This window comes from Micropterus dolomieu, linkage group LG08 (genome assembly GCF_021292245.1).
Source record: "Micropterus dolomieu isolate WLL.071019.BEF.003 ecotype Adirondacks linkage group LG08, ASM2129224v1, whole genome shotgun sequence".
Taxonomy (NCBI): domain Eukaryota; kingdom Metazoa; phylum Chordata; class Actinopteri; order Centrarchiformes; family Centrarchidae; genus Micropterus; species Micropterus dolomieu.
In genome coordinates this window covers 15,284,649-15,300,271 of record NC_060157.1, presented here as the reverse complement: position 1 = coordinate 15,300,271, position 15,623 = coordinate 15,284,649, and the positions used below count along the sequence as shown (strand labels likewise).

The 15,623-nt window shown below is 45.2% G+C and overlaps 1 protein-coding gene across 1 annotated transcript; it reads right to left on the bottom strand.

The window, feature by feature from the left end:
• Positions 1–326: 326 nt before the first annotated feature.
• Positions 327–14,498, bottom strand: zhx3b (zinc fingers and homeoboxes 3b). The gene is made up of 7 exons (XM_046056316.1): positions 14,118–14,498; positions 7,112–8,020; positions 6,904–7,011; positions 5,261–6,820; positions 4,134–4,859; positions 2,110–2,398; positions 327–1,517 (listed from the first exon to the last, which is right to left on the bottom strand). The coding sequence occupies exons 2-7, from the start codon at positions 7,853–7,855 to the stop codon at positions 1,507–1,509; spliced, it is 3,438 nt and encodes a 1,145-aa protein (XP_045912272.1). The 5' UTR covers positions 7,856–8,020; positions 14,118–14,498; the 3' UTR covers positions 327–1,506.
• Positions 14,499–15,623: the final 1,125 nt, after the last annotated feature.

Genomic DNA, 15,623 nt, shown 5'->3' with positions numbered 1-15,623 from the left:
AGACTACTTTTTTTAAAGATAAGTTCTGTGCATTTTTTAGCCTTTATTTTGATAGGAACAGTGGCTAAAGCGAGGAAAGAGGGATGACACGCAATATAGGGCCGCTGCAGCAGGGACTCACCCCATACATGGGCATGTTCTCCACCAACCGAGCCCGATACTGAATTAAGAGAAAAATCTGATTAATTAAAATAAGTTACTTGCTGCCCCAAACAGGGTGGGGTTGTTGGCTCCCACATGACCAAAGCATCAGTTTAGTTGACAGTCAGTGATACTTTCAGTACCACCTCCCCTCCTATAATTGTACACCATGAGAAAGACAGTCATTGACACTCGAAACCAAACATTTATTACATTCTGTTTATTCTGCAAATACCATCTGTAAAAATTATACATCGACCTTAAGTATGGAACTCTGGTAAAAGTTCACAGTTCTTTTACAGTCAAATTTCATAAGAAAGTCCCATAAAAACAAATGTACGTAGACGTCAGTGACGTAAAGAAGCACTTGATGCTACAACACAAACCAGATTCCATTTAGTCTACTATATTGTGTCGCTTTTTTTTTGTTTAAACAACAGGGTGCTTGCCTTCTTTGGATGACAGAATTCCAGACATTTTCCCAAACTGGACAATTTAATGTCCTCTGTAACCAACTAGTATGTACAGATAAGAAATGTACAAAGAGATGTTAAAAAAAAAAAAGAGGAACAAAATGCTATGGACAGCCTAGCTAGCACATTTTAAGTGAGCAGCAAGCATGAAGTCAAAGTGTATGAGTGCACGAAAAAGTATGAAGATGACACAATAGAAAAAGAATTATTTGATTTACTTTAAGGCCTTGGCAAGCACCCTGTAGAAAAGAGCTGTGCAGGTTTTCGTACCCCCAAACAAACTATGAACAGTCACTAAACACTCTGTCGAACCGATCTGAGAGTTGGCTTGGTCAATAACTGTCCAAAAGCAACCCCTTCCCCTGATGAACATCATGGGGCTCAATCTTTATCACATTTCTCCCTTTGTTCTCTCTCCTCCCCTTCTTCCTCCAAATCTATCCTCTTATTCTTTTTTTTTTTTTCTTCCTTTCTCCCATCACAGCAGGCAGGCGGAACAAACACGGCAGAAAAATGCTGCCCCTCCCCTCCCCTCCCCTCCACCCCACCCCATCCACTCCTGCACTTCGGTCTCTACTGGAAGTTCCTTCTGAAGAGAAAATGGCGGACGGGAGGATACTGGAGAAGGCCTGCGTAGCGTGGGCCACAACGGAGGCCGAGAGGATGGTGGGGGGGGGGGGTGGGGGGGGTTAGTGGCTTTAGTGTCCATCTCACGTAGTGGTGGAGGTCATGCCTACCTCTAAGGGTGTGAGCGAGAAGGAGAGGGAGGGATGGGTAAGGATGGTTTCCATCCAGTGATCCTGTTACACAAACGCATCTGCCGTCTTTTCATCAGACCGCTAACACAAAGACCACCTGCGTTGGAAACTCCTTCCTTAGACAAAAGGCCTCTTCAGTCAGTTCCTGTAGTAATAAAAAAAATAAAAATAAAAATCCATCGCCTTCCTGAAAACAACGCCTATACATTTTCTTTGTGATTACACACAGTGCACTTGTGTCCAACACGCCTCATTACTCATAATTACTCATTATCATTGCGTGTTTGCATGTTTCACCTGAGAGACACTTTTATGGTTATGATTCATCCCTATCACCATTTAACAACCGGTTTTCCCATCACAATCACAAATCTAATTAAAACTGAACAACTCATACTAAAGCCTAACTAGTTACCCAGATTTTATTTTACTTTACTTTATAACAGGTCTGGTTTAGAGCCGCAACAATCAGTCGATTAACCAATTGAACAAAAATTAATCTGCAACTATTCTGATGATCGATTTATCATAATTTTTGATGAAATCTGACAATTTCATGCTTTTCTTTGTCATGTGACAGTAAATTGAATATCTTGAGGTTTTGGACTGTTGTATACTTATATTAATACTTTTTTCTTTATTTAATCAATCAATAATAACATAACTGTTAGTTGCATCTTAAGGTGACTTTATTACTTTATGTATCCAGTACAGACTACTCCAGACATGAAGATTACCTTCAGTAAGATTCACAGTCATGTCAGTGTTTGCCTCCTCTGCTTCTGTTGCGACACCACACACCGACTGCTCCATTTTCTCCTCCGTCCCTCCTCCTGGCTGTGGCTCCAGAGGAGAGGATCCTGTTGTTCGTGGCTCAGCTGCTGCGTCTGGTGCAACTGGTCTTGGTTCTGCCGTGTGAGAAGCAGCAGCAGCAGCATGTTCCATTCGGGGCAAGGACGCCTTGGTGGAGAACCAATGTCGCACCAGGTCCGCTGTTAAACCACTAGCCTGAGCCAGCTCCTGCAACTGTGGATAAAGCATAATCAGTGTTAGTTTGCAGCTCCACGTTAAAAGACGGGCACTGCACGAGGTATGGCCTGTTGGACAAATTTGAAAGACCTTGCTAAAGTCAGTCTATGTAACTTTCGCCCGGACAGCGGGCAATGTGACCACAACTGACAATTACAGGATAGTGGTGAATGCTGAAAACATGGTGTAACAATAACATTTACTAACATTAGCTACCATTAGCCACCATAATAATTAAAATGGAAACAAAGCTAGCTATAGCATTCTAATGCTGGTATTTCATATCTCGTGTAGTCAGCTATCCTATTAGGGATGTTAATATGTACATACACGCACATTTACACCTTTCTATATAACACTCCCGATGGATCCAGCACAATAGTATAATAAAAGACTACGTATAATAATATTTAAACTAATATCTATACTTTAATACTTAACCTGCTTACTCTACAACCACAAAGTTGAATTTCATGCATCAAATCTAGCAATAAAGAAATAATGTGGTCAAAATCTAATCATGCATACCTGACAGACACTTCAGATGCATTAGGCAAAGTCAATAATGGTAAGAATGTTAATACTAATAAGAAATAATAAAATTAATAAAATCAAACCATCAAACAAAAGGAAATTACATTGCTAAGCCCTAGAGTATCAGCTGTTTCTCTAGTGTTAATTAAACACAGCTTGCTAAACATGTCCATGGGAGAGGTGCAAGCAGACAAATCATTTCCCTACAGAGAATAATCAGAGAAAATCTATTTACAGTAAAAAAAAAAAAAAAAAAAAAAAAAAAAATGAAAAGAGTCATCTGCCCACTACTTTGTTAGTGAATATATTTTTTTTTACAATTTCTATTTACTACCATTTTCAACTGTCATACTTCACATCAGATGCTCACACTGTATGTTTGTAGTATTCTACTTTTGGTTTATCTATACCACACATCTGTTTTGCACTTTCAGCTGTGACACTTGAATTTCTCCCGAGTGGGGTCAATTAAGTTGGTCTTATCTTACCTAGATACCCCTGTCATATGCAGTGGAAGGAAAATAAACGACAAATGTGACCCAGTGAGAAGAAAAATAAAGACAACTGAAGGTCTCCTCAGTAGAAAAATCAAAATATTTTTCTTTGTTTCTGATGTACAAAACTCAACAAAAGTGGCACACAGAGTGCACAAGAGTGAACATAAGAGCAGCTGTAATAAAAAAATCAAATCAAATATTTTCACTGTTTGCAACCAAGGTGTCCATTATGCTGCATCTCTTGAAATTTGTAAGATACAGCATTCACACCCAATGACATTATTTGATGATGTAGTGTGAGGACTTAATCATTTGATGTGATACTCAGGTGACTTATGTCTTTGCAGTCAAAGATTGACACTGAAAGTGAAATAAAAATGACTTGGCTATACAGTCATTTGCATGTAAGCTCCCAAAATAGCTTATAACTGAACTGGTGTCAAAGCGGTTAAAAATATGTAACTCTTGAAATCTATAAAAAGTACAGTGTCAACAAGAGACGCTTTCTGCAGCGACTTGTTTCTTGGATATGAGTACATTTTCCCCTACAGAGCAGTTTGCTCACGTGAACATAACTGTGTATTAAGACTCCAGTCATATCTTTTAATATAGCAGCACAGATGTATCATCTGCTTCAGTTGTTAAGAGCCACTGAACAAAATAAAAATAAAAATAGTCAAAACACTACTAGTTGTCAATACCTGTGACTCCTCCAGACTGCCATGGATGTCGAGGTGGGCCTGCAGGATCTCTGCGTTCCCCTTCTGGAGGTCCTCTTCAAGAGCCATGTTCTGGTAAGCCTCTAGCCACTTCAGCTGGCTGTTCTTCTGCATATAACGGCAGTCCCCAAACCAGCGCACTACCTCAGGCCTGGGCAGTCCAGTAGCTGAGATCAGTTCATCATACTGAGTAGCGCTGGGCCACTGGGTACGCACATAGACTTGTTTGAGCATTTGCAGCTGCTCCGCTGTCTTCTTACCTCGGATGGTTGTGGGTTTGGGGGAGTGGGATGGTTTGGGTGTCGGGGTGGAGGACTGGGATGGTTTGGGGGTGTAGGATGGGGAGGATGCAGGTGTGCTGCTGGATTGAAGCTGTAAAGTGGGGCTATCCAACCCTTCACCCTCTGCTTTGCCGTTGGCCTCCGTCACCTTCAGCATCTTCAGATTTATTTTAATAGGGTTGACTTTCAGCTCTCCTGAGCCGTCCTCTTTCTGTCTCTCCTCCCCGTCAGCGTCTGTCTCCAACTCCTCATCTCTCAACGCCCGCTCCGCCTCCTCTTTCTTTTTCTCAGCCGCCACTCTCTTCCTCCGCTCAGCGAACCAACCATGGATCTCCCTTCTGGTCATCTTGGTCTCAGATCGCAGTCTGTCCACTTCCTCTCCTGATGGGTCAGGGTCCTGGGAAAAACTGTTCTCTAGAGCCTTTAACTAAACATAATACAGGAAAGGATGAGGTCAAAAAATCTGGAAGAACCGAGCAGAACTAAATGGATGACTTGATCAATTGATTGGTTCTACAAGAAAATGGATCACAATAATTATCAAGTTAAAATGCCAAACATTCTCTGGTTCCAGCTTCTCAAATGTAAGGATTTAAACTATTAATTGATTAAAAGAGTACAGAGTAATGCAGTAGTACTCCCCAATACCTGTAAATGGAGTTAATGTAAAAATAAAAATGTGGGGGAAAAATGGTAGACTTCCCCTTTAATTGAAATTGAAATTATTGTCTGTTTTTTAACAGAGCACTGAAAAGATTTTGTCAACCTAAATAACCTATTCAGCATTTTATGCCCATAGCTTATGGCACACCGTGGGCAGAGTCTCACCTGATGAGGTTCTCTCTCCTTGTAGCGGATAGCTGTAAAATCAGGAGATGGTCTGAGGAGTCGGCGGGAAGGTGTGGTGGGAGAGGTGGGAGTCTGGGATGCAGTTGGACTCAGGGGTGCAGAACTGTGCTGGGGTGTTTTTGCGCCAGAGCTGCTGCTGCTTTCAGACAGATCAACAGGGTTGGCACTGCCAGCGGCGCCACCTCCTGGCATACTTGAATCACTCCCTGCTCCTGCTGCAGTGCCAGACTTATTCTGTCCACCTGTGCTGGAGCGTGTACCTTTGAGCTGGCGGAAGTGGTAGCGTCGGTCGCTGAACCACTTGCGGACTTCTCGTACTGTGAGCCCTGTCAGAGCAATGAGGCGGTCCACCTCCTCCTGGTCGGGAAACTGGCTGACCTGAAAGCTGTCCTTCAGAGCGTTGAGCTGTTCCTGAGACTTCTTGCCCTTGTAAAAGCTGGGGTCCAGGAATGCATTGACAGGTGTCCGAGAGCTTGGTGTGCTGCTTGGAGGAGCTGCGGGAGAGGGGGAAGAAGACTTTGAGGCAGGGGAAGACGCCTCCTCCATTTTGACGTTTGGAGAGTCACTGGGGCCGGGGTCGATGTCATCTGCACCTGTGCTTTTGTTGCTGCTACCGTTGGCATCTTTGTTTTTCTGTCCATCGCTGCTTGTTTTGCTGTTACTGTTATTAGATTTGCTGTCTATGGTGTTTTTGGTTTCTGTGGTTACTGTGTTCACACTCTGCACGGTGCTGCTGGCTTTGCTGAGATCAGTGTTCTTAGCATTTATATGGCTAGTAACATTACTATTGCTCTTGTCATTGCAGTCTGTGTTAGCACGGCTGACTTTCCCATTGACACCGCTCACCTTAGCATTACTATGATTACTGTTTCCTATACTAAGATTGATGACACTAGCTTGACTGCTAGTAATAATACTGCTAACGCCCCCTCCCCTACTACTATTACTGCTGCTGATGATGTTGCTCCCAGTACTGCTACTGCCAACTGTTCCCACCACCATACTGATGCCTTTGTCTGCCACCAGGGCTGCAGCTGGTCGGGCCTGCATCATGGGGCGGGCTGCTGCCTGGGGCTTAGGCGTGACCGCCAGGGCCACAGGAGCACTGCTAACCTGTATACCGTTTGCCATTACAGGCTGCGTAACAATTACCCCGCCCTGGCTAACAAGAGAGCCCTGCAGGATGTGAGGGATCCCAGTAGCCCCCAGTGAGGCGGGCAGGACTGTGATTGTGTGTTGGGCCGGGCTACGGTGACTCTGGGCCTGGTTCTGCGAGCTTGAGGGTGCAGTCTGGATGATGGTGTTGAACATCTTCCTCCTGGCCTCCTCGATCTCCTCAGGGGACCAGCTGATGCCTTGTTTAAGTCTCTGGGCCGTGAACCAGATCTTGATCTGCTCTTCAGGGAACTTTGTGACCACAGTCAGGTAGCAGAGCTCCGCCTTTGTGGGGTACGGGAACTTACTAAAGGAGGTCTTCAAGAAGGAGGATGAGTCCATGGAGGCACTGTAGGTAGGGATGCTGCTCAAAGGAATCATCACCTGGGAGGGAAAACATTATAGGTTATTTGATATCAGATTAACTTCACAACATTGGGATGCAAAAAATAAACCAAAACACTTACCTTGGGGAGGTTTTTGGAGGAAGAAGGTGAGGAACTGGAGGAGAAATTTGAGGAGGCTGTAATTGGTGCAGATTGATGAAGGCTTCTGTTCTGAACCACAGAGACCACCTATAGGAAATTAATTTAAAACAATCTCAATTAACTAGTCAAATCCAAATAGACTTTTATAAAATAGCCAAACCAAGAGACAGAAAGAACTTCCACCTACCTGTGTGATGGGAGTCTTGAGCATTGGTAATGCTCCAGACCCGTTGACAATCTGGATTGCAGAGGGCAGAGTGACCTTTGTTGTTCCATTGTGCACAATTGTGGGTACATGGGTGACTGTCACTGCAGCAGTCTCTTTTCTCTCAGTCTCTCTGGAGGCAGAGATGGAGTGCGGGTCTGATGAAGGTTCGTCTGGGACTGTGTGAGACACCACTATTCGTTTATGCTCTGATTTGCCCTTCAGCATCCTCATAATTGGGGTTTTGGTGATAGAAATCTCGCTATCCTTCCCAGTCTCTGCCGCAGTCACCAGATTCTGCTCCACCACTACTCTCCTGTCCCTCTTTCTCAGCTGCAGGGTTGTGTTCAGTGTGCTGGGGTGAACCCTGGCATTATGCAGGGCCAGCCCCTCAAACTTGGGCGCAGAAACCCCACAGCTCACACAAAAGAAACTGGGGTCCGCACGGAAGTCTGGGTGCCCGGAGTACACATGATCCAAGAACAAGTTGAGGTCATGCGTTTCAAAGTTACAAGGCTTACAGGTGTAAGTGCCAGCACCGTCTTTGACGGCCTCGCCCACTTCTGGTTTGGAAGACTCTCCTGGGTCGAGGGGGCTATATCTGCCTCCTCCAGAAATCCTGGATTGACGGAGAAGAACAGGAGAGTCCCGTTCAAACTCCTCTGCTGGGCATATGATCTTGCTGGGAATCATACAAGGAATAGTAGACTTTCTTTTGCTGGCCATGGTGTGACCGCAGGGTAGGGAGGGTTGGAAGAATAGCAGAGAATGGGGTGCAAGGGAGAATATGGGTTGTTTCTGGTTGACTATAGACCAGGAATGGGGGAAGGAGGACAGTGGGACATGTCCACAGGTCCACTTGTAGTTCTCACTGCAATTTTGAGGGAAAACCTGAAAATGAGTGAGGGTAACACATTTTAGTCACTCATAAAATACAGGACACCTGTAATGTGTTGAACAAGTTTGGTTAGTGGCATACAGTGTTTATTTCAAGAACAAATGAGGGAAGAGATGGGAGAGGTAGAAAAGACTGCAAGGAGAAGAAATGAGATGGGATATCTTACGCTACTCAGTACAAGCCAGTTTCCTCTCAGCTGGATGAAAATCATGCACGGCCAGATGTTTCCAGGTAAAATATCAACATCATGGGTAATAATAAGGCTTTGTGGAAAGATTCAGCTGAACCTTTTAAAAATGTGACATGTGAGTCTTCTCCTCAACTGGCCCATGAAACCAACGCTATCTCTTTTATGAGGGCATTCACACAGTCTCAGTCTGCTTCTTCACTGAAGGCTTTTTGGGAGAGCTCCTGTCCTACCCCCCCTTCTTTCCCCTCCCCCACACAACTCTGTCTCACTTCCCCTCATTCAGACACACCCCCACAGAGAGAGCACAGTCTGTATTTATTTATTTTTTTTTTAAATCCAGGGCCACTGTAGCTTCAACGAACACCTATGTAAAGATTGCCACAGAAATAATCACTCGTGAATGTGTTGCTTAAGATAGGGTCTACTTGACAATTGTGCAAGTGGGTGGTTCAACCGATGTTCCTTGGAAAAATGGCGTTCTTGCCCAACAATAGTACAGACGGTACAGACAGAGAGACGCAGACCTGCATAAGAATGTGAATCTACAAATGTTCACTTCACCTCTAGATCCCTTGTCACCATAGAAAATGGCGAAGCTTCCTGTGTAGGAGTCCTTCCTCCGCTCCCTCCCTCTGAAAGAGAGGTAGTGATGCAGTATTGGAGGACAGCTCTAGGGCAATTACCCTCCCAGCCGCTCTGCACTGACATGACACCTCACGCACAGAGCAGCAAAAAGTTCAACAGCTCAAAGAAGTTTAACAGGAAAACCCTAAAACCCCTCCCTATGCAAAGAGCCAAACAAACCCAAACCAAATGCGGCTTTTCTGGTAGGCAACTCAAATCTAAAATAATCTTACCCTTCCTCTGCACAGAGCAGAGCAGTCCCATACAGAAGTTAAACTTGACTGGGACTAGTTTCAGATTAAGTATAACATCTTTATGTCCGATGCTGCTGCAGCACCACCATCTGTCCACGTCATCATACAATAAACCAGCTCGTCTCAAATCTAATGTAACTTGTTCAATGACATATGCGCTCTTCCTCACACACACTCACACACACAAACACACACACACACAGCCTTGCTTTGCACCAGAGAGGTCATGGTACATTAGCTGAAATCCCAGTTAACCTTCACAGGACTAGAGTGTGACAGATGCCCTTTCACACACTAACTGAGCAAAGGTATACATAGATCACTTTCCTGCATTCAAAAGCCTACAACATTAGTTTCAGTTTGAGCCAATATAAGACTTTTAGGAACTTAATGAGCAGTGTATCTAAAGTCTAAATGTCTAGTTAACTTTTCTGCTTTTAAAAAAAAAAACAAAAAAAAAAAATCATCATTAATAATCAACAACAGTTAGATACTTTATGGGATGTTTTTCACCACTGAGAGAAGGTTACCCCTATTTTTCAGCTCAGAGTGTGAGGGGTTAACAAGCAAATTAATTTTTGCTACTGTGGAGGGTTACGCGATGCCCCTTGTTCCCCCACGCAGCCCACAAAGAGTGTAACTGCCCTCAGCTCGGGATGTTGTGCACCCTTCCTACTCCCCTGTCATTCAGTTCTGCATCAGTGGGCACCACTCTGCCAAGGCAGGCTGGTCACATGACCAACACAAAGGCTTATGGGTGGGCAGTCTCAACCATCCATCACGTGGTTCTGTTGGGTGTGGGTGGGCAGGCGAGAGGAGAGGAGAGGGAGAGGATGTTGGGGGATGGGCAGTCAATTTGGGGTTAGGAGGCGAAGGAAGAAGGGGTGTTAACAGTCGTGAAGGAAGCACTGAGGTGTTTCAGTGAGGAATTTTCCTCGGATACCCCCCTCCGACCTACCAACACCACTCCACCCTGCTAACCCCCGCTCTTCAACGCCCCCTTCTTGCTCCAAACTACAATCACACAGTCCTCCCGCCCTCCTCCCTCCCGCCCTCCTCGCTGCACTGCAAAGCCTGGAATGTTCCAACCCAAGCTCTTCAGCCAGGGGACACAACCTGAAGTTCAGCTTCAGTGTCCGTGTGTGCCCACACATATGTCAGCGCCTCATGCAAAATGATAACACAAACAAAAACAACACTTAAGGTGCCACAAAGTAAAAAAAAAAATTCCCATTTGCCCATATCAACATGCTTTGACACTAACAGGCAGCGCTACAATGCCGACAAAGTTCACATCACACACTGATAGCAACTGTGTGAACAACAAAAGTTGTGCCTCAGAGAGGCGAGTAACCAGCAGAGACCAACGGGCCACAGGCCTCATACAGGTGATGACTGAAACAATGCACAACACAAGCTGAGCTATTATCGGCGAGGTGAAATTGGCAGCTCATGTCTCAGCAGCGCCAGGCTCACACGGGTTCAGTTGACTCACTGGTATGAGTGCATCGGCCAGTTACTTTAATTTGAATGTTGCACATACGTTGTCTGACCACGAGCTGATGGCAGGCTTGTGTCAGTTATATGTGTTACCATTTGCATGTGTGGGTTTCCTGTGTGATTGAGAGAGGAGAGAAGGAAGGTGGGGTGGGCGCATGTGTGCTCGCGTTTGTGTGTGAGAGTGTATGTGGCGTGCGGGGGTGGCTGCCTGCATGCCTGTGTGTGAGGCTTGTTTACTGAGGTAGTGAGGCTGCCATTTCTTTTCCCTGTGTGTGAGAGTCAGAGATCTCCCACAAACACATAAAGACAATGTTTTTGTCCTCCTCGGTTCATAACCTATATTATCTACGCCTCGTCAATGGCTCAGAACAGCGTGACCTCCTTTCATCCCTTGGCCTGACTCTCGTCTAGGCCCGGGCTATATCCTCTGAGTACAGGCCAATAATAGCGCTCACACACACTAGAACTCCTACAGCCTGGCCGCATAGCGTAGCTGCATGCTAACTGAACTACTCCCCTCCTCACGTAGCTGAGAATAGGTGTAACGTTAGTATGTGTGTGTGTGTAACAAATGCTCTCTTTAGTAAGACTAGGTGAATAGGTGTACAACAGAGACAGCCCTTTAATTGTTAGCTCCATTTCTTGCTTCCTCGTGTCTTTTTTCCCCTCCCTCTTCACCACCGACACCCCTGCACCCTCTGCTTCCCCTCCCTCCGTTCCTTCTTCTCCTCCCTCTCTGAGCAAGTTTGGCCCTGGGAGACAGGTCGCCAGCGCCACTGGTGTGTTACTGTCCCCATGGCAACCACCTCCTACCCCTCTCTCTCTCCCCCACCAGCTCATTTCTCTAAAGCACATGCATGTGGGTACACACACACACACACACACACACACACACACACACCTCTTATGCCATCCAGTCCCTGGCTCTAGCGGGGCTTGTTTGTTCCACACACCCCTGAGAGTGGTATTTGGAGAGTCCCTGCCCTGCTCCTATTTCAGTGCCTCCCTCACGCGGTGTTGATGTCTCCCAGCTAGGTGTGGTCGCCAAGGCACGCTATTGGCCAGAGCTGATGCCGTCTCTTCCTGTTAACTCCGTGCCTGAGTCCCTGTCCAGAAATCTGCCTGTGCTACTGCCCTGTCCCTTGCAGTCTGTTGCTCTCGCATGGGGCCCCCCGTGTACTCACTGTAGGCAACGCAAGGCACAGATAACATAAACAGGGCCAAAAATCTGGCTGTGTCTTTTAAAGAGGACTGAACAACCACCTCAATCCCCAAGTGTATTCGCGCTAATTGTCAAGCCTGCACCAAAACACAAACCCTACGCCATCTTCGAGTCTCTTTTCCAAAAACACAAACCCCTCGCTTTTTTCTCTTCTGTACCAAAACAGAACTCCTTCGCCATCTTTTCCTTCTCTCCTAAAACACAAACGCCTTGCCAGTTACTTTATTTACTCCCACCTTAAACAGGCATGGCTCCAACTAACCTCCTCCTGTCAATCAACTCCAGGGTTTCACTCTGCTGACAAACACAAGGCTCACCACTCCAAACGCTTACATGTTGTGCACGCCTGAACTTCTGTCCACAATCATTTCAGTCCATGCACAATAGTGGCAACAATAAGGAAACCTCAATGACAGTGTTCCTACAGCGTCACTCCATCTGCTACTGAGTCCCATTTGGGCTGCTCTCAGGTCAGGGAGCGGATGGCTGCGTGGGTTTGCAAACGCCTGCATTGCTGTGGCCACTGGCAGTGCATGCGTTTAAACTGGGTTGCTGAGAGGGGAGGGAGAGAAAAATGGCGGAGCACCAGGCTCTGTGCTGTCCAACCTAAAATGGCTGACATCACAAGCTGTTAACCAGCCAAGCAGAGCAAGAGGCTGCTACTGCTGCTGACCAAAACCCGCTCGCTCCGGACATGTGAGTGGATCACACTGCTCTCCCCAAAGATTGTGAAAAGGCTCTTGAGTAAACAGCTGACACTGTTTTTGTGGTCATAATTGGTAGGGATCTGGAAGTAAACTGTCACTATACATGGGTCAACACACATACAGGAGAAGAAACCCATTGATGAAAAGTGCTGGAGGACCGACAACAAAGTCGTCGTCACCTGATCATTCGGTGCTTAAAAAAAAAAAAAAGGAAACTATTAAAGCAAAAACTAACAAAAAAAGATTCTCAAGATGGGAAATGAACAAAAGTGCACACAGCAAATAGGATTTCAATAAGTATTATACTGATAAATCATACGAAGCAACTCAACCTGTGTCAGCTGCAAGCCTAAAACTGAGGGAAAGAAAGGGTGAGGGAGAAAGAGGGGTGGGAGGTGGTGGTGGTGGGGGGGTGTACTTGAGAATATGGAGTGAGCTGTACAGCCACTGAGCTCAAGCATCACCACAGCAACACAATGCAATGCAGCAAGAAGAGGCATAACAATAATAAAAACAATAACAAACTTTACAGCTGTTAGGAACAACTAAGATTGACAATTCCTCACACCCATGAAAAACTCCCACATAGCCAAATTGAGTGTTTTAATCATTAACAATAGCACGGAAACTGGCCTTTTTCAAATAGTAAAAAGGTGTATATGGGTGATTAATGGACAGCTGGGTTAAGCTGAGAGTCTGTGCCTGGGACTCACGTGGACATCAGATACAAACTAGCTGTCTGGGAAAGCTTTGCTTTAATCCCTGGAGTCACACACTCATGACAACACTTACATGAGAAATAACCCAGGCAACAGCTTGCTAAGTCATCACTGACTGTTTGGCAACATAGAAAATAAAGAGTGAACTCTGCTTATTAGCCTACTTTATGAAAAGTGTGAGAGCATTGGTTTTACACCAAAGTCTGTCAACATAAACATTGTAAAAATATAAAATAAGATACAGGCCTAATAACAAAATCTCGTAGATTAACCACGGTACATGACTTGTACAGTTTTTATCGGTCAGCAGTGAAAGACAGGAGATCAAAGTGATGTCTAACTTCTTCATTCATTGCACAGACTTTGAATTTGGGACATTGGGGAGCAGCTTACTCGAAAATATTACATGTCTGACTTTAATATCAACCGACCACATTTAATTACTACTAATATGACAACCGTGTTTCTAAAAAAAATGTAAGCGAATAGCGGTATTTTGCGAAACAGGCACAAACAGAGTGGCTGGGCTGTAACGTTAGTCCCTGAGCGCAGCGGCGTCAAACATTTCCGAAAATGATGCGTGTTCATCTTCCGCTCAAGTTAGGCGGAGTGAACCTCAACTTAATAGGCTTGTCCGCATTGTAGGTTATAAACATCGCAACCAATTCAGAGTGGAGGAAAAGGCAAGCCCCCAGCCCCAAAAAACTACTCTCTCTCCCCCCGTTGGCTGTCGCCATTTTAAGCAGGCGACATGCAGCTGGCCAGCACTGCTGAGCCAAAGCGCAGCCCGCAAAGGTAAGGCTTCACAATAGCTCACACAAGTTTGGGAAAGGTGAAACACTTGTATAAATGTGTATTATAAAACCACACTCACCTCGCTGGGTCGGAGCTCAGTGTATGCAGCGCAGGATTTTTTTAAAAGTTTGCAGTGATATGGGCTCAGTGAAGCCCGTAACTGACGGGAGGTCTGGGCTTCACTGATGGCAACTTATAGGTGTAAGCCGGTGTAAGCCCCCTCTGTCCATCGGCTGGTGATAAACGTGACACTGAAGCCAGACCGGTCCCTACAGCGGCCCCCCTTTTTTGCGCTTGTTTATTTCGAGTGGCTCTCACTGTTAGAGCAGGCAGTGGAGGGGAGGAAAATACGACGGACGTACCGAGGGAAGAGACGGACACGTGACGCAGACGTCATTGACGGTGGAGTTGGCGTGAGCGCTCGAGCTCCGCCGTGCAGGAGAGAGCAGAAGTGAGTCAGACATCCCGTCGCGAATTTGACCCACTAAATACAGAGGTGGGGGGGTCGTGGTCAAGGTTTAAAAAGAAGACAAAAGCTTCCCCAGTCCCGGTGAAACAGAACGTTACAGCCATTCACACCTGTCCCCCCCTCCCAGGTGACCTCTCTTAAAGAGATAGTACAAACAGTAGGCCTATGTCAAAAGTTTATATCCCATCCAACCCCCGGCCACTGCCAAACACCCAAACGGGTAACCTACTATACATAAGGACAGCTCATAACCCTATGATCATATGAAAAAATATTTTAAAAATAACTGGTCATCACTTGTTCAGTTTGTAATGAACCTTGCTGTTTTTTCCTTGTTGCCTCCAGGTTCCATCTTTCAGTATTCATGTACTGAAAAAGCCTACTACTCGAGTTCAGATTTTCTGTGTGTCAGCTTAATTTAATGGAACACAACTTTCATTTGACAAATGAGCAATGTGACCACATGATCTAAACTAAAGAAATAAAGGCGCTGAAGCCAGATTTCGACTCATGGCCACTCTAATAGATAGGGCCACAGGATTATGTAAGAATACAGTATCCAGTTGATATTCTAATTGAGTGGTGCAAATTTGCAAGAAATCAAACTACCGAAAACCAGCTGACACACAGTGAACCTGGGGCTCTTTTGGGGCCCCAGAGCATTGATTGAAAACCTCAGACATTGGAGGAGCTTCTTCAGTTCTGAAGAACTAAATTAAAGGAACATCTTAGAATCAACTGTGGGCCTTCTACAAAAGATATGGAAATAAAAAAGCTTCTCGGTCACAGTAGCGAGAGCTCATGTGGTTTCTTTCCACCATTTCTCATAGGAATGTTATTTTCACAACAGACAGAGCTTTCCATATATTTGTTACAGCAGAGCGAGTATAACTGCAAACTTACTACTGAGCATTGCAATCACATAATATGAGACTATTCTAAGACTGTTATTGATTTTCCATTAAGCTATGCTTATTACGCATGCATGCAATTAGATTCAAATTAAAGATGATGACACAGCCCCCACATCTTCCTGAATGACTCATTCAGGATGATGATTAGTAGGTCAAGTTTAAGACTCAAAAGTGAAAATGAAATACATTTACGGTATCTCAA

What these genes read in the sequence shown, in the direction of transcription:
- zhx3b (XM_046056316.1), bottom strand. Translation starts at nt 7,855, where the DNA reads ATGGCCAGCAAAAGAAAGTCTACTATTCCTTGTATGATTCCCAGCAAG. An exon ending in CCTCCAAAAACCTCCCCAAG is followed by an intron (nt 6,821 to 6,903) that starts GTAAGTGTTTTG and finishes TTTCCCTCCCAG; the next exon opens with GTGATGATTCCTTTGAGCAG. An exon ending in AGGAGAGAGAACCTCATCAG is followed by an intron (nt 4,860 to 5,260) that starts GTGAGACTCTGC and finishes TATTATGTTTAG; the next exon opens with TTAAAGGCTCTAGAGAACAG.